The sequence below is a fragment of the Esox lucius genome, chromosome 8 (assembly GCF_011004845.1).
Source record: "Esox lucius isolate fEsoLuc1 chromosome 8, fEsoLuc1.pri, whole genome shotgun sequence".
Taxonomy (NCBI): Eukaryota; Metazoa; Chordata; class Actinopteri; order Esociformes; family Esocidae; genus Esox; species Esox lucius.
In genome coordinates, this window is record NC_047576.1 from 34,321,814 (window position 1) to 34,347,392 (window position 25,579).

The following is a 25,579-nucleotide window of genomic DNA, read 5'->3' on the forward strand; positions in this document are numbered from 1 at the left end:
CTGCTTGTCTGATTTCTCAATGAGCAGATTGTTGGAAATGTGAAAACCATGTCAGACAAATACCATAAAACCTTTTATTCCCACAGCAACCATAAAGATACAAATAAATTACATCAACCTCATTCACATTCATTCAAAGTCCCATTTACCACCCAAAACCACACTTTTCCCACTGCACCAGGGGTTTCATGTGATGAATGTCTACCTCAGGTTCCTGTTCTTCCCTACCTCTTAAAGATACATTGTAGTAAAGGAAGCAAGGGAAAAGCACAAGACTACCCTACAGTGCCCTTTCAGAGGCCACCCAAATTAAACTGCCAGACATAACATGTATGGCACAACAAAAACCTGATAATGAAAAGTTTTCTGATCCTGATCACAGTCCACTACTTTAGGCTTCCTATGAGATTTGGCAACAAACTATGGACTCAAGCTCTGTCATCCCAGCCTAGCTGGTAAGTCACCAAGTAAAAGAGAAAGACCCCCTTACATCATTCTAATACAAAAGTAAAGTTCCATAGATATAGTTCCTTCAGTAGAGGAAAATCTTATTAAACACCGGAAAACTCTGAACTATAAAACAGATTCTTCATTGTCACACTTTCATTAGTGATATAACTTGACAGTCAAGAATGACAACTTGGTGTATGGAGCTGGTGTTCCAGTTCTCTGGCTTTTTGAGATAATGGTATCTTGTCAAGAGATGCATCCTTGCAAATGCTCCAGCAATGTGTACTCTCTACATCATGGCTAAGTTCATCACCAGGCATTTTCATCCTCTCCCCAGTTCAGGTCACCATCTTCGCCCCAGCCTTCTGCTTCTGTCTGTCAAGGAATACACAAATTAATTAAATGACCACTTGTGATGCAGAAACAATTGTTAGTATATTTCCTTTATAGGACCATGCGTATAATAACGGTGGTGGTACTTATGCATACTGTGGCCTGTACAAAGCCTGCAACCTTATCCTCCAAAACTTGTTATAACTTTCACATCAACTCACCTCTGCCTGGTCAGCAGCTGCAAACTTGGCTGTGAGTACTACTGTGTCGATAGAGGGATATGATTGTTTTGTCGATGCATCTACACACAGCCCAGTATCATTATCACCAATGTCCACAGGCAGCATCAGGGCCGCAGCAGATGACAGTTTAATGTCTGGCTCCATGTCTGCAAAGAAGTCCAATTCAGGGTTGCTCTCCGGCTTCTTCTTTACCTTGATGGCAAACTCCTCACCCAGAACCTGTCTGCTGCCTTCCTTTTGTGCTTTAGTATGCAACTTGGGCTTGGACATGTTTGGTTTCTCCTCTTCTTCCTGATCCCATCCAACGTCCCATAAGTCAGCAGCAGTCTTCCTCTCTGGGGCAACCTTGAGGGTTTGGCTCAGTTTCAGGGGCTTAGACCCCCCTCTCAGGGGCTCGGCTATTGGGGGTAATGTTGCAGTGGTACTCCCTCTGGGTGGACAGGTCAAGACGGTAGGAGAGATGTCTGACCTGGGCTCCGTGTCCTCAAAGTCATCCCATGGTTCCTCTTCATCCCGCCTAGTGGTTGAATCTGATGCTTTAGCAGAGGCCTGGATATGGATTTGGACTGGCTGCTCTTTCTCCCCCTCTTCTGGGTCACTCCAGTCCGGCCAGTCCTCAGCCTGACCCTGGTCCACTGCCTGTTCTGGACTGTAGAAAGATTCTTCCTCTTTATTTTTGCTGAAGCCATTCAAGGGTAGAGACATGTCTCTACTGATCACTGGGATAAGGAGCAAATGACTTAGTATCAGCTTCAACCATTAAACATGAATAGCATTGGAGTTCCCAGTGTTGCTTCCTTACCTGATTTGGGTGGCGGGGGGAATATCTTCAGGGACTCACTGTCTCCCTGGAGGCAGTCTATATTTCCCAGAACCAGTCTTCCAGCCACAGCTACTGGTTTGGGGAAAAGATTCTGGACTTTAGATGGCTGGGCCATATGAGGATGGGACTCTCCTACTATGTGAACAGGAGAGGCTAAAGGGAGAAGAGAAGGCAAATAATTACTTGTTTTTGTAGGGAACTTTGACTAGCACCACAGTTATGAGATCAAAAAGATAACTTATTTTTCTGTGTTTCTTACTTTCTGGGGTAACCTCTGTAGATTTGGTGAAGTTGGGCCTGGTGCGTTTGAAAACCTTTGTCCTCTCTCCTCCCACCACCACCTGTGCGCCTAGCAATGGCACAAGCACAGCCAGGCTTTGCAGTGTCATAGCAACCAGAGAATCGTTTGTGTCTCTCATTCCAAGCAAAACCTGCAGTGTGAGGGAGGGAAATTTAACTTTCAAAACCTTACAAAACATAACTCAAGACTTCTATGAGAGTTGCAATACCTAAGTTGAGCTCAGTGGGCTAACGATTTTTTGCACATAAAGAGTCAAAAGTATTGAAACCCTTGATGAACATGAGCAAAAACATGTATTATATTAAAAAAAAAAAAACAGGTAATGAGTAATGTTGCATGCTAAAAAATAAACCTTCCATAGCATTGCTCAGAAAAAATGATGATCTATTTTTTCTCTCAAAGACAAAACAGTTTAAGGCACTGATGATATTTGACTGTTTTACTTCCACAGGGCCTGGGGTCCATGAAAAAGTTTCTGACTACTGATACTTCATTCATAGAACATGTGGATTACCACAGCAATGTCCTGAATTTAACAGCTATTTATTTCACTCCTACAAATTTGGCTCTAGCTTTTAAACAGTTTGAGCTAACAGCTATTATCACCCCTTAAATTAAAGGTATGCATTACAGGAACATATACAGTGGGGAGAACAAGTATTTGATACACTGCCGATTTTGCAGGATTCCCTACTTACAAAGCATGTAGAGGTCTGTAATTTTTAGTACTCTTCTACTGTGAGAGACGGAATCTAGAAAATCACATTGATTTTTAAATAATTAATTAGCATTTTATTGCATGACATAAGTATTTGATCACCTACCAACCAGTAAGAATTCATGGATCATGGATTAAAATCCTGCAGCGCACGCAAGGTGCCCCTGCTCAGGCCAGCACATGTCCAGGCCCATCTGAAGTTTGCCAATGACTATCTGGATGACCCATAGGAGTAATGGGAGAAGGTCATGTGGTCTGATGTGATAAAAATAGAGCTTTTTGGTCTAAACTCCACTCGCCGTGTTTGGAGGAAGAAGAAGGATGAGTACAACCCCAAGAACACCATCCCAACCGTGAAGCATGGAGGTGGAAACATCATTCTTTGGGGATGCTTTTCAGCAAAGGGGACGACTGCTTGGGCTTGCTCTTTGCAGATGATGTTGTCGTGTTGGCCCCTTCTAACCAGGACCTTCAGCATGCACTGGGACGGTTTGCAGCCGAGTGTGAAGCGGTGGGGATGAAAATCAGTACCTCAAAATCCGAGGCCATGGTCCTCAGTCGGAAAAGGGTGGCTTGCCCACTTTAGGTTGGTGGAGAGTGCCTGCCTCAAGTGGAGGAGTTTAAGTATCTAGGGGTCTTGTTCACGAGTGAGGGAAGGATGGAACGGGAGATTGACAGACGGATCAGTGCAGCTTCTGCAGTAATGCGGTCAACGTATCGGTCTGTCGTGGTGAAGAAAGAGCTGAGCCGCAAGGCGAAGCTCTCGATTTACCAGTCAATCTACGTTCCTACTCTCACCTATGGTCATGAGCTTTGGGTCATGACCAAAAGGACAAGATCCCGGATACAGGCGGCCGAAATGAGCTTTCTCCGCAGGGTGGCCGGGCGATCCCTTAGAGATAGGGTGAGAAGCTCGGTCACCCGGGAGGAGCTCAGAGTAGAGCCGCTGCTCCTCCACATCGAGAGGGGTCAGCTGAGGTGGCTTGGGCATCTGTTTCGGATGCCTCCGGAACGCCTTCCTGGGAAGACCCCGGGGAAGACCCAGGACACGCTGGAGGGACTATGTCTCCCGGCTGGCCTGGGAACGCCTCGGTGTCCCCCCGGAAGAGCTAGAGGAAGTGTCTGGGGAGAGGGAAGTCTGGGCATCCCTGCTTAGACTGCTGCCCCCGTGACCCAGCCCCGGATAAGCGGAAGATGATGGATGGATGGGGACGACTGCACCGTATTGAGGGGAGGATGGATGGGGCCAGGTATCGCGAGATCGTGGCCAACAATCTCCTTCCCTCAGTAAGAGCATTGAAGATGGGTCGTGGCTGGGTCTTCTAGCATGACAATGACAACACACAGCCAGGGCAACTAAGGAGTGGCTCCGTAAGAAGCATCTCAAGGTCCTGGAGTGGCCTAGCCAGTCTCCAGACCTGAACCCAATAGAAAATCTTTGGAGGGAGCTGAAAGTCCGTATTGCCCAGCGACAGCCCCGAAACCGGAAGGATCTGGAGAAGGTCTGTTTGGAGGAGTGGGCCAAAATCCCTGCTGCAGTGTGTGCAAACCTGGTCAAGAACTACAGGAAACGTATGATCTCTGTAATTGCAAACAAAGGTTTGTGTACCAATTATTAAGTTCTGCTTTTCTGATTTATCGAATACTTATGCAAATTAATTATTTAAAAATCATACAATGTGATTTTCTGGATTTTTTTTTTATTCAGTCACTCGCAGTTGAAGAGTACCTATGATAAAAATTACAGACTTCTACATGCTTTGTAAGTGGGAAAAACTGCAAATACGTGTTCTCCCCACTGTACATGTATTCTGTTTCCCATCTAAGACAATCTTTAAAGGACATGTTAACAGGGACTGTGGCAAAATAAAACCAATTAAAAAGAATGCATATCTTCGTTCATACACTCAGTGACTGTGATCTTCCCTAACATTAACTCCCAAATATCATTTTGATTTATTTCAGTAACTATAGAACAGACCAAAATCCTTTAATTTCAATTTGGTTAATTTACTTTACACATTTGTTGTGATGTAACGTTATGTGAAAGTAAAGAATTCACTGTGTTTGGTAGGGATGAGCATTTTTAAGTCTTATATTCGAATAAATTAAGCTAGTATTTGAGTACCGGCGTGTGTTCATTTATGTATCATTTGGTTTAAATAAATCAACCAGAAAATGATTTCTCTCACTACTATTAAAATTATTTTTATATATGATATACCATGACATCTAAAAAACAATGCAACGCTTCTAAGCTTTTATGACACACGCTCCTTAACATGTTTGTTGTCTATGTTCGTCAATCAAAGCGGTGACCCACCCAGTCAGAATGACGCAATATATGCTCATAAGTTTGCATACCCTGGCTGAAATTGTGAAATATTGGCATTGATTTTGAAAATATGACTGATCATAAAATAAATCATTATTCTTTTATTTAAGGATAGTGATCATATGAAGCCATTTATTATCAGATAGTTGTTTGGCTCCTTTTTAAATTATAATGATAACAGAAATCACCCAAATGGCCCTGATCAAAAGTTTACATAACCTTGAATGTTTGGCTTACACAAGGTGACACACACAGGTCAAAATGACAACTAAAGGTCAATTTCTCACACCTGTGGATTTTTTTTATTGCAATTATTGTCTGTTCATAAATAGTCAAAGAGTTTGTCAGCTCTCAGTGGATGTACTGAGAAGGCTAGATACTGAGCCATGGGGAGCAGAAACGAACTGTCAAAACATGTGCCAGAAGGTAGTGGAAAAGAATGGAAAATAATATTTAAAAAAATATATCAAAAGCCTTCCCAATGCCAGTCAGTACTGTTCAATCACTTATTAAGAAGTGGAAAATTTGGTATCAAGCCAAGGTCAAGTAGACCAAGAAAGATTTCAGCCAAAACAGCCAGAAACATTGTTTGGGATTCAAAGAAAAACCCACTGGTAACCTCAGGAGAAATACAGGCTACTCTGGAAAAAGACGGTGTGGTTGTTTCAAGGAGCACAATACGACGATACTTGAACAAAAATTAGTTGCATGGTAGAGTTCCCAGAAAAACGCCTTTACTGCGCCAATGACACAAAAAAGCCCGGTTACAATATGCCAGACAACATCTTGACACACATCACAGCTTCTGGCACAATGGAATTTGGAGTGACAAGACCAAAATAGAGCTTTATGTTCACAACCATAAGCACTATATTTGGAGGGGTCAACAAAGCCTATAGCGAAAATAATTTAATCCCCACTGTGAAGCACAGTGGCAGCTCACTGAGGTTTTGGGTGTGTGTGTGAGCTTTAAAGGCACGGGGAATCTTGTGAAAACTGATGGCAAGATAAATGCACCATGTTATCAGAAAATACTGGCAGACAATTTGCATTCTTCTGCGCGAAAGTGGAATATTGGACCTACTTGGACTTTCCAGCACGACAATTACCTTAAACACAAGGCCAAGTTGACCCTCCAGTGGTTACAGCAGAAAAAGATGAAGGTTCTGGAGTGGCCATCCTAGTCTCCTGACCTTAATATCATCGAGCCACTCTGGGGAGATCTCAAACGTGCGGTTCATGCAAGACGACCAAAGACTGCATGACCTGGAGGCATTTTGCCATGACGAATGGGCAGCGATGCCACCTGCAAGAATTTGGGGCCTCATAGACAACTATTACAAAAGACTGCACGCTGTCATTGATGCTAAAGGGGGCAATACACAGTATTAAGAACTAAAGGTATGCAGACTTTTCAACAGGGGTCAGTACATTTTTTTTCTTAGTAGCCATGTTTTGTTTTATGATTGCGCCGTTCTGTTATGACCTACAATTGAATATGAATCCTATAAGAACTAAAAGAAATGTGCTTTGCCTGCTCACTCATGTTTTCTTTACAAATTGAACCCCATTGAAAACCCCTGGAATTTCATCAAGAGGAGGATGGATGGTCACAAGCCATCAAAGAAAGCTGAGCTACTTGAATTTTTGTGCCAGTAGTGGCATAAAGTCACCCATCAGCAATGTGACAGACTGGTGGAGAGCATGCCAAGATGCATGAAAGCTGTGATTAAAAATCTGGGTTATTCCACCAAATATTGATCTCTTTTTTTTTTTTTGTTATTTTGACCAGCTGTTGTTTTCTACAAATTAATACTCTAAATGACAATATTTTTATTTGGAATTTGGGTGTAATGTTGTCAGTAGTTTATAGAATGAAACAAAAATGTTCATTTTACTCCAACACATGCCAATGAATAGCAAAACCAGAGAAACTGATCATTTTGCTCTTAATTTTTTCCAGAGCTATATATTACCAATTCTTCAAGGATATGCAAACTTTTGAGTACAACTGTATATCGCATAGCCTACTGTAAGCAAGTGGATGAAAGTTAACCAATTTCTGTGATATTTTCACAGAATTAATGTTACCCGCAAAAACACTTTGGCCACAAAACGCTACGTGAAGTTAAGCAGTGGAACCTAAAGGCAGTTGAGGGCACAGAAAACGGTGAGAAAAGCATACAGCTAGCTATCTTAGGCTTAGTCCACACGTAGTCTATCTTATGCATTTAGACCACTGCACCTTTTTCTTTCCTTTCCAAAAAAGTTGAAAAGCAAAGTTTTGAGTGAGGAACAGACTTAGCATAAAAACAGCATAAATAAGACAAACCGGCCGGCTTAAATTAATAAACTTGTTATGCCGAAGAGTGTAGTTGATTGCACCAACAATAAAACAAAAAACCCTAATCAGAAATGTGTTCCCCTGCCATGTCCTAAAAAAGATGCTGATAGAAGGACTTTATGGGTCCAAGCCATACGTAGGGAAGAACACACTTATGTTCGTATCAGCTAAGAGTTCACTTAGGTAACGCTGTGTCTGAATAACAATGATACGCTATGGCCAGATAGCCATCTATAAATACTATCCCTGTGTTAAGGTTACTAAAAGCCCAATCCCTGTGTTTAGGTTACTAAAAATGCTAGATTTAGTCAACTTTGATATATCATGTTTGTTGTGTAAATTCCTATATGATTATAATTAAAATGACAACCACTTATGAAATCACAAATAATTTCACATAGGCATGTTACAGCGTTGTTATTGTTGATTCCCTCTTGCCATTCCGTTTTGCATCCATTACTTTTGTTGTCATGCTGTACTGCTGTCAGTGTCACCTACTCAACATATTAGCAGCAGACTGACGGGTGTAAAACACCAGCCGGGCACACGTAGCTAGCTAGGTCAGTTGTCGGATCACGTTGTTTTTGCTAGCTTGCATACAATTTGTAGAACAGGAATGAAAAGTAAACAATTTCATTGGTAATTTGCATACCTGGACACTAAATAAGGTAGGAATATACAGCTCCAGAAAAAAATAAGAGATCACTGCACCTTTTTCATTACTTTTTCATTACTAAAGAGTAGAAAAGGAAGGTTTTGAGTGAGGAACAGAAGGGTCAAAATTAAGAGACCACTGCAAATTGAACACTTCTGTTCCTCACTCAAAACTTTCCGGACAGCTGTATGTCCAGGTAGGACACCTCTGGCCATAGTGGGGTTATTGCACCAGTTTAATGCTGGGAGACTGAGTGAACATGATTTTAGATGGACCAAATTAATATTTTCTATGTATCTTGTGCATTCTATGCCGTTTTTAATTCATTAATAAACTGATTTAATTCTGGTGGTTCTCTATTAGTGTTGTTTTGTACTGGTATTTTACATGAATGTCTAAGGCGATTGTCGTTTGTTGTCCCCCAAAAAGGGGCGGGAACGTGTCGTGAGCCAAAGATCCTGGATGTGCCGGTCTGATGTACTGTATGGTCTCACTCGAACAACCATTGAGATGACGTTAGATGAGAACAACACCCACTCCTTTGAGCGTTATTTAGTGGCGCTTCGGTATGGGTAATTTATAAAAACATTTATTTCGGTGAATATTATTCAAACAATAACACATACTATTTGGATATTAAAATCATGTCCAATGCACATCCCTAGTGTTGGCTAGTAGAAAGGGATAAATATACTATAATAATAATATAAGTATTATTTATTTAAAAAAAGCAATGGCCATTCATGCAAGCAGTCCAGAGGGAGGATGTGTTGCTAGAGCGTGTGTCGGACCTGAGGTAGGATGTAGTTCTTGAGCTCATCATAGGAGAAGCACTCCGCATAGACATGCATGTGTGCCAGAAGCACCACCCGGACGTGTTCTTCGTTGACCTTGAAGAGCTTCAGCAGTTGTGGAACTACATGTTTCCGGTAGAGGGACAGAGACAGGAGGCACTCCTCACTACCAGCTACACCACAATCTGTCAACACATAACAACACTGAATTGATTCATTCGGTGGGATCCCTTTGATATTAAACTTTATACTACTTGAGGAAAGAGAGATGAGGGATCCACTCTGCAAAGACAATCACACATCACTTTAAGAAATTCAGCTATGACACATCCATAAATAATGCACTGAGCTCAATTTATCCACAATAACAACACTGAATAAGTACAGACAGGGAATCAAAACAAAAACCAACCCTTCTTCGGCTTTAAAAGGTGAGGCAGAAAGCTCTTCACAGCAGTGGGCTCTGCAAACACCATCCCATTGAGGAGTTTGGGGACCAGACGAGTCGCTAGCAAATCCTCTGGTAGACTCTGCACCCGGTCCAACAGAAACCTACAGTACAGACAGAGGATACTTCCTGTTGGCCTCAAACAGTAATAAGTTCACTGGCAGACATTTTGTATGAGAAATCCACATCTGTTGTGATGACAAAGACAGAGCTGTCATGGACAAAGTCATGCCCATGAAGTTACTCACTTAAAGAATTCATTCTTCTCTTCTTCTGTTTTTAGGGTCAGGCTCTTCAGAAAATTCACAACCTCCAGAAAGTCATTTCTGAAGAAGTCATGAGTGAGTAGAGAGCTGAGAGGTGGCCGAGACAAGGGATCGGAGGTCAACAGTCCTGCTTGGAGAGTTCTCTTCAGACTGTCTGATAACTCCTTGGAGACTACAGGGAGAAGATGGACCAAGAGAGTGAGAAAGAACGAGAGAGTAAGACAAAGTAAAATGGAGGGAGAGGAAGGGATAGAAGGGGAGCAATGTATGGTTGGAAGAGAGGACACAGAGGACAAAGATAAAGACTCAATACCAGACAAAAGAGACAGCAAGCATCAAAATGTAAAAGATAGAACCATAAAACATTTAGTTTCACACTGAAAAAAGAAAAAGAGTGACTGCCGTTTCATCTGATAGTAAAGGCTGTTTTGTTCAAGATAAGAATGGAATGACCCCCAGCCAATCAGGTTGAGAAGCTGTTGAACTTACCATAACCATTCAGGAGAGGAATGAGGGTTTCTACCATCATTCCAAACGAGAAGCAGTCTCGAGAATGTGCATGCTTATCTGGCAGCATTTTAAAGCCTTCCACCTGCAAAGAATGACCATATCAATTACAAATTGAAGGCAAACATTATAAACAAAGAAACAACCAACAACTGGTAGAGCACTGAACAGTAATGAGCCCAATAATGTAAGCCTTACCCGCTCCTCTGGGGGAATAGCTCTGGTCTCCCGCAAATTTTGAATGCCACGGAGAAACTGAGGCAGACAAAAGAATGAAACTTCAGACACTTCTGAGAATCAAAAGTCCATGAAAGTGTGATGGGAAAATAAATGCTGTTATCGCACAAAATAAATCACAGTGGAACTGTTTTAATTTGTGCGGTGCAGATGAGTTCTTTCCAGCTAAACTTTCATTCACCTCTGGGGTAGCCTCAGAGAACTTGCAGACCGTCTCCATCCCCCCAAGCTTCCAATGGCCATCATCACTGACAAACACTGACGACATGCACACATTGTTGTGGCTGGACTTTCCCTAAAGGGTTTTATAACAGAGTGAAGGTTATTAGGATCATCTGTAGCTCTTGCACAGGCAGTATCTACTCTTCCTGGCATCCCCACAAACAAGAACACATAACAGATTCAAAACACTTAGACAAGAACAACTGAAGCTAAAATTACGTTCAGTTAAGAGAAGGGATTGTTTCACAAATGTATTGACTAGTATAACGGATGAATGGCAGAACAACATATAATACATTCCCTGTGGATTAAACGTTCCCTTACTTACCACCTCTTCCCTCATGCAAAAACATTCTTGAAAGAAGTCTGGAATATTTGTGCGTTTCCCTTACCCTCTCGTGCAGGAAGACCAGGGCCTGCAGCAGGTCGTAGATGCCTGCGCAAACCTCCTCTGGAGTCAGGCTGTCCAGCAGCCGCTCCAGAGGTTGCACATGCTCCGTCACCAGGTGGATGCCCCCATCCTGCACGGAGCATGACAGAAAACGCAGGAGACACGGGTGCCTCAGGGTCTTTAGATGCTATAGTGGGAGGGCCAGTAGAAAGGAATTAGTGCCATTTATTGTTGTCTAACTCCCTCTGGTAACAAGTGGGCTGAGGGCACCACTGTTATTTCTTCAGGTGCTATAATAAATGACAGGCGAGACAGGGTCAGGGATGATTTGGGCATAACCTAATTGAAGGAGCCTTCCATTCTACTACTGTACTTCCTTAGGACACTTAGGACCACATTCAAGCAATGGAGTGTTCATGATATCCCTGGTAATGACAGACACATATGGGAGCAACAATTATCTTGAGTATTCTCACATTATCATGAGTTGGTCACACACTGTAGTTCAAAAGACTGCTAAGACTAAAATATAATGTCACAAGGCTCAGCGAAAGTGACTATTCATCATGATGAAAAGATATTACTGCTCAGATGTTGTCCATTCCACTGAGAACGGAGTTTCTGCAGGTTCACACCGTACTTGATCGATGAATTTAGGTCACAAAATAGCATTAGAGACTTCCCCGTGCCTGCTTCTCTCTGTCTTACCTGAAACGAAGCACTAAGCCATTAATGGAATGAGTTTGACGCCCCATATTACAAGGTAGATAGAGGCACTAATAATGCCTCACCTCCATGAGACTATTTGAGAAATCCAATTTATCTTTGCTAACATTGCATGATCATGCTAAATAAGGGTGATGAAAGCTAAACAGACTATATACACTCACCTAAAGGATTATTAGGAACACCTGTTCAATTTCTCATTAATGCAATTATCTAATCAACCAATCACATGGCAGTTGCTTCAATGCATTTAGGGGTGTGGTCCTGGTCAAGACAATCTCCTGAACTCCAAACTGAATGTCAGAATGGGAAAGAAAGGTGATTTAAGCAATTTTGAGCGTGGCATGGTTGTTGGTGCCAGATGGGCCGGTCTGAGTATTTCACAATCTGCTCAGTTACTGGGATTTTCACGCACAACCATTTCTAGGGTTTACAAAGAATGGTGTGAAAAGGGAAAAACATCCAGTATGCAGCAGTCCTGTGGGCGAAAATGCCTTGTTGACGCTAGAGGTCAGAGGAGAATGGGCCGACTGATTCAAGCTGATAGAAGAGCAACTTCGACTGAAATAACCACTTGTTACAACCGAGGTATGCAGCAAAGCATTTGTGAAGCCACAACACGCACAACCTTGAGGCAGATGGGCTACAACAGCAAAAGACCCCACCGGGTACCACTCATCTCCACTACAAATAGGAAAAAGAGGCTACAATTTGCACGAGCTCACCAAAATTGGACAGTTGAAGACTGTAAGAATGTTGCCTGGTCTGATGAGTCTCGATTTCTGTTGAGACATTCAGATGGTAGAGTCAGAATTTGGCGTAAACAGAATGAGAACATGGATCCTTCATGCCTTGTTCCCACTGTGCAGACTGCGGGTGGTGGTGTAATGATGTGGGGGATGTTTTCTTGGCACACTTTAGGCCCCTTAGTGCCAATTGGGGATTGTTTAAATGCCACAGCCTACCTGAGCATTGTTTCTGACTATGTCCATCCCTTTATGACCACCATGTACCCATCCTCTGATGGCTACTTCCAGCAGGATAATGCACCATGTCACAAAGCTCGAATCATTTCAAATTGGTTTCTTGAACATGAAAATGGGTTCACTGTACTGAAATGGCCCACACAGTCACCAGATCTCAACCCAAATGAGCATATTTGGGATGTGGTGGAACGGGAGCTTCGTGCCATGGATGTGCATCCCACAAATCTCCATCAACTGCAAGATGCTATCCTATCAATATGGGCCAATATTTCTAAAGAATGCTTTCAGCACCTTGTTGAATCAATGCCACGTAGAATTAAGGCAGTTCTGAAGGCGAAAGGGGGTCAAACACAGTATTAGTATGGTGTTCCTAATAATCCTTTAGGTGAGTGTATGACCACTAAACACACTGATACAGGCTACATGTGAATGCTAAAAATACTGGTACAGGCTACTTGTGACCGCTAAACAAACTGGTAAAAAAAACATGTTTTTTCATTATTATTATTTTAAAGGGGCACAGTGTAGAATCCTGCTTCTAAAAACAAACTTGTCTTCCGTTACCGAACAAGACTGGAATACCAAAATGAATGAAAACTGATGAACGGACCAGTGAGAATGATTATATGTGGAATATTTCAATTTTTTATATTAACTGGACATTTTTGCATTAGTTTACGCTAGTAGTACAGTAAAATGTTTACATATTGTCCCTTTATTTTTCAACTAGGCAGGGAGGCAATTGAGATCTAAGTCTCATCCAAATGAGCCTTTCAAAACAACAAATTATAAATATAAATGTATACAACATTATGACCACTGACAGGTGAAATGAACAACACTGATAATCATTATCATGGCACCTTTCAGTGGGTGGGATATATTAGGCAGCAAGTGAACAGTCTGTCCTCAAAGTTGATGTGTTAGAAGCAGGAAAAATGGGCAAGGATAAGGATCTGGAGTGACTTTGACAAGGGCCAAATTGTGATGGCTAGACAACTGGGTCAGAGCATATCCAAAACTGCAGCCCTTGTGGGGTGTTCCCGGTCTGCAGTGGTCAGTACCTATCAAAAGTGATCCAAGGACGGAAAAGCAGTGAACCAGCGACAGGGTCATGGGAGGCCAGAGCTCATTGATGCACGTGGGGAGCGAAAGTTGGCCCATGTGTTCCGATACATCAGATGAGCTACTGTAGCTCAAATTGCTGAAAAAGTTAATGATGGTACTGGTAGAAAGTTGTCAGAACCCACAGTGCATCACAATTTGTTGGGTAAAGGGCTGCGTAGCTGCAGAATTGTCAGGGGGCCCATGCTGACCCCTGTCCACTGCAGAAAGTGCCTACAATGGGCACGTGAGCATCAGAACTGGACCACGGAGCAACGAATTAAGTGGCCTGGTCTGATGAATCACGTTTTCTTTTACATCACATGGATGGCCGGGTGCGTGTCCATCACTTATCTGGAGAACACATGGCACCAGGATGCACTATGGGAAGAAGGCAAGCCGGTGGAGGCAGTGTGATGTTTTGGGCAATGTTCTGCTGGGAAACCTTGGGTCCTGCCATTCATGTGGATGTTACTTTGACACATACCACCTACAGTTACGCTTAAATGTTTGCATACCCTTGGAGAATTGGTAATATATGTACCATTTTTAAAGAAAACATGAGTGAGCAGGCAAAACGTGTTTTATTTGTTATGGGATTCACATTCAACTGTAGATCATAACAGAATGGCACAATCATAAAACAAAACATGGCTACAAAGAAAAAAAATGAACTGACCCCTGTTCAAAAGTCTTTTTACCCTTAGTTCTTAATACTGTGTATTGCCCCCTTTAGCATCAATGACAGCGTGCAGTCTTTTGTAATAGTTGTCTATGAGGCCCCGAATTCTTGCAGGTGGTATAGCTGTCCATTCGTCTTGGCAAAATGCCTCCAGGTCATGCAAAGTCTTTGATCGTCTTGCATGAACCGCACGTTTGAGATCTCCCCAGAGTGGCTCGATGATTTTAAGGTCAGAAGACTGTGATGGCCATTCCAGAACCTTCACCTTTTTCTGCTGTAATGACTGGAGGGTCAACTTGGTCTTGTGCTTAGGGTCATTGTCATGCTGGAAAGTCCAAGAGCGTCCCATACGCAGCTTTCGTGCAGAAGAATGCAAATTGTCTGCCAGTATTTTCTGATAACATGCTGCATTCATCTTGCCATCAATTTTCATAAGATTCCCCATGCCAACAGAGCTCACACACCCCAAAACATCAGTGAGCCACCACCGTGCTTCACAGCAGGAATGGTATTCTGTTCACTATAGGCCTTGTTGACCCCTCTCCAAACATAGCGCTTATGGTTGTGACTGATAGGATATGGCCATGAGAAACTAAACACATAAGTGCTGACTAACTCTAGACAAAGGACAATAGATAGGACATGTTGCCCTTTTCTGATGGGCCCCACACATCCTATCCATACATCCTGTCCATAACTCCTGATAAGAGTTGTCCATGTGATTGTCATAGGCTCTATGAATAGGCCCATGGACCATAGGTTGGAACATACCATACACTAACCCTTTCTTATTGAAGGGTAATGGACTGTGTAATATTAATAATACTGTGTAACTGTGTAATGTTGGATATGACCACTGACCGCCTCCTATGTGTATTGGCATAAAAGACTGTGTTAACTTCGTAATTATTGGAGAACATGTAAGAACTATGGAAGATCAACTTCCAACTTGGACTCATGCTGAATAAAGATGGTTCTCCCGTGACTGCCGGTTGCATTTATTTTGTTCATGGATCAAAAATGGACAGAATCCAACATGACCATAAAGCTCTATTTTGGTCTTGTCACTCCAAGATGTTGTTGGGCATATTGTAACTGGACTTTCTGGCAACTCGATCATGCAGCTCATTTTTGTTCAAGTATTGACGTATTGTGCTCCTTGAAACAACCACACCATCAGCTTGAAAAGTACTGACTGGCATTTGCTAGGCTTTGGATATCTTTTTATTTCATTTTCCATCATTATAAAAGTTCCATTACCTCGTTACTCAGGTCTTTTGACAGTTATTTTCTGCTCCCCAAGGCTCAGTATCTAGTCTGCTCAGTGCATGCAGGTGAGAGGTAACAAACTCATTGACTATTTATACACAGTCACTAATTGCAATTTAAAAAGCCACAGGTGTGGGAAATTCACCTTTAATTGCCATTTTCACCTGTGTGTGAAAACATTCAAAGGTATGTAAACTTTTGATCAGGGCAATTTGGGTGATTTCTGTTACCATTATGATTTAAAAAGGAGCAAAAAACTGTGATAATAAATGGCTTCACCATCCTTAAAAAAAATAGTTTTTTTTTCATGATCAATCATATTTTCAAAATCAACACCAACATTTCACAATTTCTGCCAAGGTATGCAAACTTATCAGCACAACTGTAACTGAGCATTGTTGCAGACCATGTGCACCCTTTCATGGAAATGGTATTCCCTGATGGCATTGGCCTCTTTCAGCATGATAATTCACCCTGCCACAAAACAAAAATGCTTCAGGAATGGTTTGAGGAACACAACGAGTTCAAGGTGTTGACCTGGCCTCCAAATTCCCCAGATCTCATTCCAAACAAGCATCTGTGGGATGTGCAGGACAAACAGGTCCTATCCATGGAGGCCCCACCTCACACCTTACAGGACTTAAAGGATCTGCTGCTAACGGCTTGGTGCCAGATACCACAGCACACCTTCAGAGGTCTAGTGGAGTCAGGAAAAAGCAGGTAGCCGAATAATTGGCCGATACCACCCCTCCTCTGTGAAAAAAAGTTAACTATCTTGGATAGCTGTTGAACTGAACATCTAATTCAAAGTACCTAAATAAACAAATAAATCTGGAACTGAAAATCTAATTGACTGATTCTATGCAAAATAAAACTGGGTGGGAGCTATATCAGAGTTGACGCTTTTTATTGACAGCCACCGGACATATAGAACAGCTACCAGACCTATGTTTTAAATAGTCATATAATAGCCTACATTTAAACAGCATCAAAACAAAAGCAATAATCCAACAAATGTTTGCCTCAAGTGGAGGAGTTTAAGTATCTAGGGGTCTTGTTCACGAGTGAGGGAAGGATGGAACGGGAGATTGACAGACGGATCGGTGCAGCCTCTGCAGTAATGCAGTCGATGTATCGGTCTGTCGTGGTGAAGAAAGAGCTGAGCCGCAAGGCGAAGCTCTCGATTTACCAGTCAATCTACGTTCCTACTCTCACCTATGGTCATGAGCTTTGGGTCATGACCGAAAGGACAAGATCCCGGATACAGGCGGCCGAAATGAGCTTTCTCCGCAGGGTGGCCGGGCGATCCCATAGAGATAGGGTGAGAAGCTCGGTCACCCGGGAGGAGCTCAGAGTAGAGCCGCTGCTCCTCCACATCGAGAGGGGTCAGCTGAGGTGGGTTGGGCATCTTTTTCGGATGCCTCCGGAACGCCTTCCTGGGAAGGTGTTCCGGTCCCGTCCCACCGGGAGGAGACCCCGGGGAAGACCTAGGACAAGCTGGAGGGACTATGTCTCCCGGCTGGCCTGGGAACGCCTCGGTGTCCCCCCGGAAGAGCTAGAGGAAGTGTCTGGGGAGAGGGAAGTCTGGGCATCCCTGCTTAGACTGCTGCCCCCGCGACCCGGCCCCGGATAAGCGGAAGAAGATGGTATGGTATGGTATGTTTGTATTTAAATAAGTCAGGAGAATGAACTCTTCACAATCTTTGCGATCTGATCATATAGACTCCAACTAGGGCTGTTGCAATTATTACATAATTGCCTAATCGCAGTAATTTGAGCCTGACCACAATTATTTTATAGACAGCTATTTTTTTGCACAATATTTTGATTACAAGATCATATTTCCAATCTGAATAAGGAATTTTGAAGCCAATGTTCAACCAATACCATGCAAATTATGTCAGTTTCCATAGTATGTCTAGGCCATGGGTGCAGGACAGCGTTTGGCAGATCTGCGTAAAGTTAGAGACGGATTAACTGAAAACTCATTTGCTTCTAAATTTCAATATGTATAACCTAGTTTAGAATTGTTTTTCTATGCACCATAATGTAGCCTAATTTCACAACATTATTATTTAATAGAAATTTCAGTCACTTATTTGTCGGATCAACTCTGATCAACAAAAGAAAAATAACATTCACATTCAAGCCGCGTGTGTAAATTTTTACTAATATTGTAAGTCAAATTGTCATTTTCAACCATGTTTCTTAATTAGATAATGCACATTAAAATGGATATAAATATATGTTGTCCCATTGCATATTAAACGTGTATGCTGGAGTTGCATGTATATATTGTTTGAATTATTTCCCCCATAAAGTCAGTTATTCCAGTTGAGAAGCCAGATATGACGGAGGAAACAGCTTGTCTGCATTCTCTCCAGAAAAGCGTCTCCTTTTGTATACGTTGGTAACAGAACATCCTGAAGTGTGATTTGGTGGTTTACATCATTGGAAAGAATTATGTTCTACAATGGGCGATGCTGTTGTGTGATTTATTACTGGCCAGGAAGGATCACTTCTGATGCACGTGCCCTTACATTGTAATGCCAAGCTTACAAACCATTAATGTTCGCGCATATTCCCAGGGTTAGGAGAATCTTAAACTGTGCAACTTAAATTTAATAAATGGATAGTAGTGATGGGAAGTTTGACTCTTTTTACTGACTCAAATCTTTGAGTTTTTCAGCAAACAGTTTGTATCTTTCTAGTCATTTTTGTTCATTTGAGTCATTAATCCCACAGACCCTCGGCTCTGTGTATTTGATGTGGTTAACATCACAATAAAAATAAACTTCTATGCATTCATTATTTTACCATGCATCCAATTATCAGTTTCAAATGTCTTTAAAGGCTGCCGGCTTGATCCATCTTTACGAACGTAAAACTAACAGTGGTTAGAAGGAGAGTAGGCTACTGAGCCAGAAGTTTTCATCTGTTCATCAGGACATCAGTAATCAACTAACTATTAATTAATAGGCCTATAGTCTGCATTCATTCATCAGTTATAAACATGTCTATATTGTTCCTGCCTTGATCTATTTTCTCTACGAATGTACATAGACGTTGATCGTAGAACTGAGCCGGAGGGCTGGGAATGTAATGATCATGTTATAGAAATCCGCTGCCAAGCTGTTGAATGAACGATACAATTGATACAAATGAGTCACTAGAAAAAAGGACTTGTGAGGCACGAGCCACTAAAAAGATTTGTTCAAAAAGAACAAATCCTTCGCTATCTGCAAACTTAATGGATAGTTATATGGGTGGAGTATTTGGAAGATAGAACGCCACATTGGCAAGTAAAGTCAAACTTGAATGGTTTGTTTTCCTCACTGTCTGTCTTGTATCGTGAACAAGAAGCTGATAGTGTTAAGTTATATATTCGAAGGAGAACTTTTGTGGGGAGAAATAAACTGAAAACCAAAATTACTTGCTGTACAATCAGCTGTTCCAATGTTTACCCCGGGATCACACGGTTTTGCCCACCAGAATAATGCGTTGAAAGTTTTTTCATCTATCCAACACACTGAGTGCCAGGGCTCGTGTCTCATAAAATCAAGGAAGAGTGCCATTCTATGGGGTCTTTAACAGTTGTTAAGATTACTATCAGGTAGGTATAGGACGATAGACGATTTAAAAACTAATCACGATGGAAAATACGATTATGAAACCGTGGAGAAATTCAATAACAGGGATAATCGTAAATCGGGATACTCCTCACGAGTGACTTGAAAAAGTTCTGCCAGTCGCTGAAGTTTCCCTGACTGCTTGTTTTACTTTATAAGTGGAGCGCACATCTCATCTCAAGTTGTATTACGCCACTGAACATCCTCTGCAATGTATAGTCAATGAAGCTTACTTAAATGTTGTTATATGTTGGGATAGTATTGTAATGGTATAAAGAATAAACTAGTTTTGGAGTAGACTAGTCCAACCACTACACATAGCAGTCTACAAAAAAAAAGCTTCGGCTGCTATATGCAAATACCCGTCCATACCATTACCACGGAAAATAAACTGTTGGAACAATATTGAGCTCAAACAAACCATTGATATTTATCCTAGAAGACATGCAGCTATGAGAGATGCATGCAGAAAAAGTCCTGTTAACAAACTGCAAAATCTAGAAAGTATGAATAAGATATACATTATTATAAATATCTCCAGGGTTGGGTAGGTTACTTTTTAGATGTAATCCCTTAGTTACAAATTACCTGTCCACATTTGTAATCAGTAACGTAACTTTTGGATTACTCAGTAACTTAATCTGATTACTTTCAATTTAAGAGGCATTGGAAAACAAATAGATCTGTCAGATATTCAGTCATTTCAATTAATCCAATAAACCTTGATCTTCCAGAATCTTACTTTTTATCTGAACATAACGCAAAATATAATGATGCTTAAGCCTGTTCTGTTTTTTGTGGTTTATTCATGTTTTTAATTGCTTCATGGCAATTACTCGAAAAGGGTATTGACATTGTTGTATATAAAAATTTGGATATCCATAGCTTTTCACGCATAAACTAAATCTGCAGTAGTCTGATGATTTGCTCAACAATCAACATTGTCAAAATGTTGCAGAAACCCCAGGCACGTGAATGCACGTTTGCAATCGTGAACACCCGCAAAGAAATAAGATTTACCCGTGCAAACGTAACCTGCGATTATTATGGCCACCAGTGATGGATTTTCAAAACGCAAATGAAAGAAATGATGTCACATGACATCAGAACCAATGAACACAATTTTCAGAGATGCAAAGCAAGCAGAATCACATTTGATTTGATGTGGCGCGTCAAATGCAAATAATCATCCTTTGGCAGAGAACTTCTCAACACAACTTTTCTCCTCAAATGTTGTGGTAAATTCCATATAATGTTTTATCTTGAAGGCAGCACCATGTTACACCTATCTAACAAATAGATGCCTAATCTATTAAACTATTCCTCTAATTTCTTCGATGCAACTCGTCCTGGCTGTGTTGTTCGGTGCATTTGACAAATAAACCTTGAAACTTGAAAAAGATATAACACCAGGTAGGCCTATTGCCTATCATTGCTCTGAGAATTATGCGTCGAGTAGATAACTAAATAACATTTTATATAACTCGGCTAATATTATTGAAGATATACTCTGTTTTTACCATCCATCCAACCAACCAAAACCGGAGAAATTTAAACTAGCGCTTCCTCTGTCACTAAACTGGTTATGCGCGTCCACCTTTGGGCGCATAATGATCACTCACACAACTAAGGCCCGCAATTCATATTTTGGTTCAAATTATGTTTTTATAACATTAGATAATAAACTCAAACATACAACGTGTCATAATTATTTAGTGCACCTATTATTTTTCAATTGAAGTAATCCAAAAGTAATTAAAAAAATTATCGATTACAGTTACTGTTTTTTTTTTTATCCGTTACATCCCCAACTCTGCATATCTCTTTCTAATTATAATTTTGTTTATAATGTAGGCACATGATAATGACAAATATAATATTTTCACAAGCCAAAATAATCTGCACAATACATGATGTGCACAACATAATGGGGAGCTTTTATAATGAATTATAAAGTTATCGTGCATACACCCACAAGTCAGTACCGGTAAGAAATCCTCAGACAAGTGACTTGAAAAATCTCTTGCCAGTCACTGAAGTGTTCCAGACTACATATATCAATAAATCTTTTTTAGATTCAACTTAATAATAATAATAATAATAATAATAAGTATAATACAGATACATTTATAGATGTGCAATGAAGGCAAATGAAGTATAAATGGCAATTCTAAATGCCACTAAACATCCTCTGCAATGTATTGTCAATGAAGCTGGCAACCATATACATTTAGAGATTTACATGTTATTAAATTAAGTATTTTTATTATAATTGTTTCCTAACCACTTCACCACCAAGGTACACAGGTACACACACATTAACATCACAATAAGTTTGAATATTTCGTTAAACACCATTAACCATATTGTTTAACAAAGTGGTCATTAGCCTGCTGTAACACCTTTAGAGATATAGGTTAATTAATCTGTAAAAATATACAATTAATGTTTAATATGTGAATGTGATACTAAAAATAAAGGGGAATGTTTGCATACTTAGAAATGTTGCATTATAAGAAATGTTGTTGTTGTTTCAGTTCAGAACAGTATCAAATTACTTAACTACTGAAAACACTAATATGTAATTATATTCCAACTACCAAAGTACCAAGCTATTCTGCAAAATGTAGTGTAATTACCAGGTGAACTAAATTATGCAAAATCTAGCTCACTGCTCAGCATTTGTCCAAATTGTAATTACTTAGAACATTTAAAATGTTATTACTTCAGCTTCATGACTGGGTTTCTTTGATCATTTATAGAACTGTTTGCAGTTCTATGCATACAAAACATTCGGATTACTTTCGTACTTTTTATCAGTTTTATACTTTACTTCACTATAAAATGAACTTGTGCTATAGTCATCCCAATTGTCCTTTCAATTGCCAGGTAGCATCTTGTTCACAATTCTCTCATTTCATAGGCCTGTAAAATAGGAGGGTTTGTCCCATCAACCAGGTTAGTAGGACCAACCACATTTGCAGATAATCCTTGTTCGGACTCCCTCAATGACTTTTTAAGAGGCTTTGTTTCTTTATCAGGTTGGCAATTTCTTCTCAATATGTTGGTTTTGCTGTTTGATTCATGTTGGTATGCATATGTTGTTAATTTCATTTGCCGGAGCAAAATTCTGATTGATTGATTGAATGATTTGTATTGCCAAAATGTAGAGGCTGAAAATCAACATGCACAGCTTCTACTTATTGGCTTATTTAGATTATTTATTTATAATAAAACTCTTAAAAAGTATTCATAGCAACATTCCCAGAGAGGTTTAATAAAACAGTTAGCCTAGGGCTAAATGGCTAAGACTCTTTAAAGCACCATGGACACCTCTAGGTTACCAAATGTATAGCATATGGCTGCCCTGTATGTTGATCCCGTAGGGCCAAAACCCAGGTCTTCATTCTCACATTACTGACTTATTCTGACCGGGGATACCATCTGAGTGCAGTTGAGTGCTAACTTCGTCTAAGAAACAAAAACAGAAATGTTTCGCCCCTCCAGGACATTGTGCAGCCCTGTAATATCAATAATATCAATACAGGTGACAATAGTGATGACCATTCGAGGCTTCATTATCGTTTTTCTAGCTACAGGATATTATGCTAGCAGTGCCAACTCCGATTTTCTTTTCAAAATAAAAGCATTCATTAAAATATAGAAGGTAATATAGTTAATAAATAGTCTGTACGTGTTATGTTTAATGTCCGTTCCAATGTTATTCTTGTCTGTTCTTTTTCAAAGACTAGATTGTTAACTATATTGACTTACGGACTTCAATGATGGCTTTTATTGTAATAAAGAAAATGTGAGTGCGGCCAGCACAATATCCTGCTGCTAGGTGATGATAACTTACTTTTTCGTCAAGTGAAACATTCGCTCTTCTAGGCCAGTTCCGCCTACGCGGTCCGGCAATAAAACATGCAGGATGACATTGGACATTTGATTGGTTCAGTTCAGATAACAGCCGAAGTATTTACCTTTGCAGCTTTGTTTACTTTGTCTTCGTTGCCCTGCTTGTGAACAAACACTGAAGCCGGCTTGCCATCCTGGAGCACTGCAGAGTACATGGTGAGCCCTGAGGGCAGGGTCAGGAGCGGTTCTTCCAAGATGATGCTCCGCATTGCGCTGCTCTCCGTGCCCATGGTCTCTTACCCCCTGGATGCGATTGTCCGGGACCAGGGGCTTGATGATCACACTGAACATGGATTCATAAATAAATATGTTATGTGTGTGTCTCCCCGGTAACTACGTTGTTCATTTTGGGAAGCTGTGTAGCTAGAGGATAACTGAACATTGAACATTTGTGAAAAGCAAATTTAACCTCAACATTAGCGATTTCCTAATAAAATGGTGTTAAAATAAATATATTACATACACTGCACATTAAAAGTCTACACACCCTTGAAAAGGCAGCTTTTGTAACTTTGTAATAGATGATATACTGTAGTACTTCGAAATCAACAACGTTTAAGGGAAATTCTAAATAGTCAGTCTAAAGCGTTTAATGATGAAATGTCAGCTTTGATTTAATGTCAGTAAGCTAGCTAACCAGCTACTTATGTTTGAGAGGTTATATCAGATAACATTTCCGAGGACAGTTTTAACCAGGGTCAGCCACTAAAACCAAGTTGCTACTACACTGTAGCTGACATGGTTGACTGATTAAACGTTGATCTAACTCGTTAGCTATCTAGCTAGTACTAAAACTGTTTGACAACTATACAGTAACCGCACTACTGTACTGAGTGTGATACAAAGTGATTTAGCAAAAATACAGGGGCAAAATGTCACTCATAAAGTGAAAGATGTTTGCATCTGTCTCGCTAAAAACAACATTAATGTTGTTAGCTGCAGCTGCTAATTATAATTACAGTACAATCGTAGCTGTTACCTAGACATATTAATATTGTGACTATGATTAATAAAAGGCAATCCAGAAAAACACGATTGTAGCCAGTGCCAATACTATGTAGTGTAATGTCACATCGAAGTTTGTTTAGCGTACCTGTTTTGTTGAGTGGCACCACTAGTATGTATGGCCGGCTAGCTGGCTACGCTCGCCAGCTAGCCTTGCTAAAAGTAGCCATCGCATTGGTCGTCACTTGCTCGTCAAGCATTACAGTTGTTGTCAAAGCCAATAGACACACAACTGATATATTATATTTATGGCAGAAAAATATTATTCCACGTATTTAAAAATGCATTCTTGGCAGTACATTAATAACGTGGATGAAATAATCAGCATCAGAGTCTTGAGAGCAACATTAAAGAAACACTTCCGGGTCACGACAATTAGGAAGTTTTCAAAATAAAAGAGACCAACGTATTACTTCAAAACTGACATAAATTGAGTTTATTGTTTAAGAAAATGTACCTATCAAAAAATTGACAACAATTCATATTTGATCATATTTAAGAGTAATAAAAATAAAAATTGGGGATTAAAACATGTTCCAAGGGCAAAATTCAGACAATGCCAATGAGTCAATATGGAATACATTGTGCCTCATAAAGTCTACACACCCCTGTTAAAATGCCAGTTTTTGTGATGTAAAAGAATGAGACCAAGATAAATCATGTCAGAACTTTTTCCACTCTTAACGTGACCTATAATGTGAACAATTTAATGAAATAACAAACTGAAATCTTTGAGAGGGAAAAATTAAAAATAAAAACCTTACAATAACCTGGTTGCATAAGTGTGCAACTTATAACTGGGGATGTGGCTGTGTTCCGAATTAACCAATCACATTCAAACTCATGTTAAATAGAAGTTATTACACACCTGCCATCATTTAAATTATTACACACCTGCCATCATTAATCACAAATAAAGTTCAGCTGTTTTCCTCTCATTTTCTTAGTTGCATCTCAGAGCAAAAGCCATGGTCCGCAGAGAGCTTCCAATGCTGCAGAGGGATCTCATTGTTGAAAGATATCAGTCAGGAGAAGGGTACAAAATAATTTCCAAAGCATTAGAAATACCATGGAACACAGTGTAGACAGTCATCATCAAGTGGAGAAAATATGGCACAACAGAGACATTACCAAGAACTGGATGTCCCTCAAAAAATGTATGAGAAGAAAACTGGTCAGGGAGGCTTCCAAGAA

General features: G+C 40.5%; 1 protein-coding gene across 1 annotated transcript; it reads right to left on the bottom strand.

Annotated features, from left to right (window-relative positions):
• Positions 1-60: 60 nt before the first annotated feature.
• On the bottom strand, positions 61-24,751 carry scyl3 (SCY1-like, kinase-like 3). The gene is made up of 13 exons (XM_010904433.2): positions 24,474-24,751; positions 23,446-23,663; positions 11,068-11,253; positions 10,635-10,748; positions 10,415-10,471; positions 10,199-10,301; positions 9,692-9,881; positions 9,408-9,547; positions 8,993-9,180; positions 2,108-2,279; positions 1,828-2,001; positions 1,005-1,744; positions 61-825 (listed from the first exon to the last, which is right to left on the bottom strand). Exons 2-13 carry the CDS (start codon positions 23,608-23,610, stop codon positions 760-762), a joined length of 2,295 nt encoding a protein of 764 aa, XP_010902735.2. The 5' UTR covers positions 23,611-23,663; positions 24,474-24,751; the 3' UTR covers positions 61-759.
• Positions 24,752-25,579: the final 828 nt, after the last annotated feature.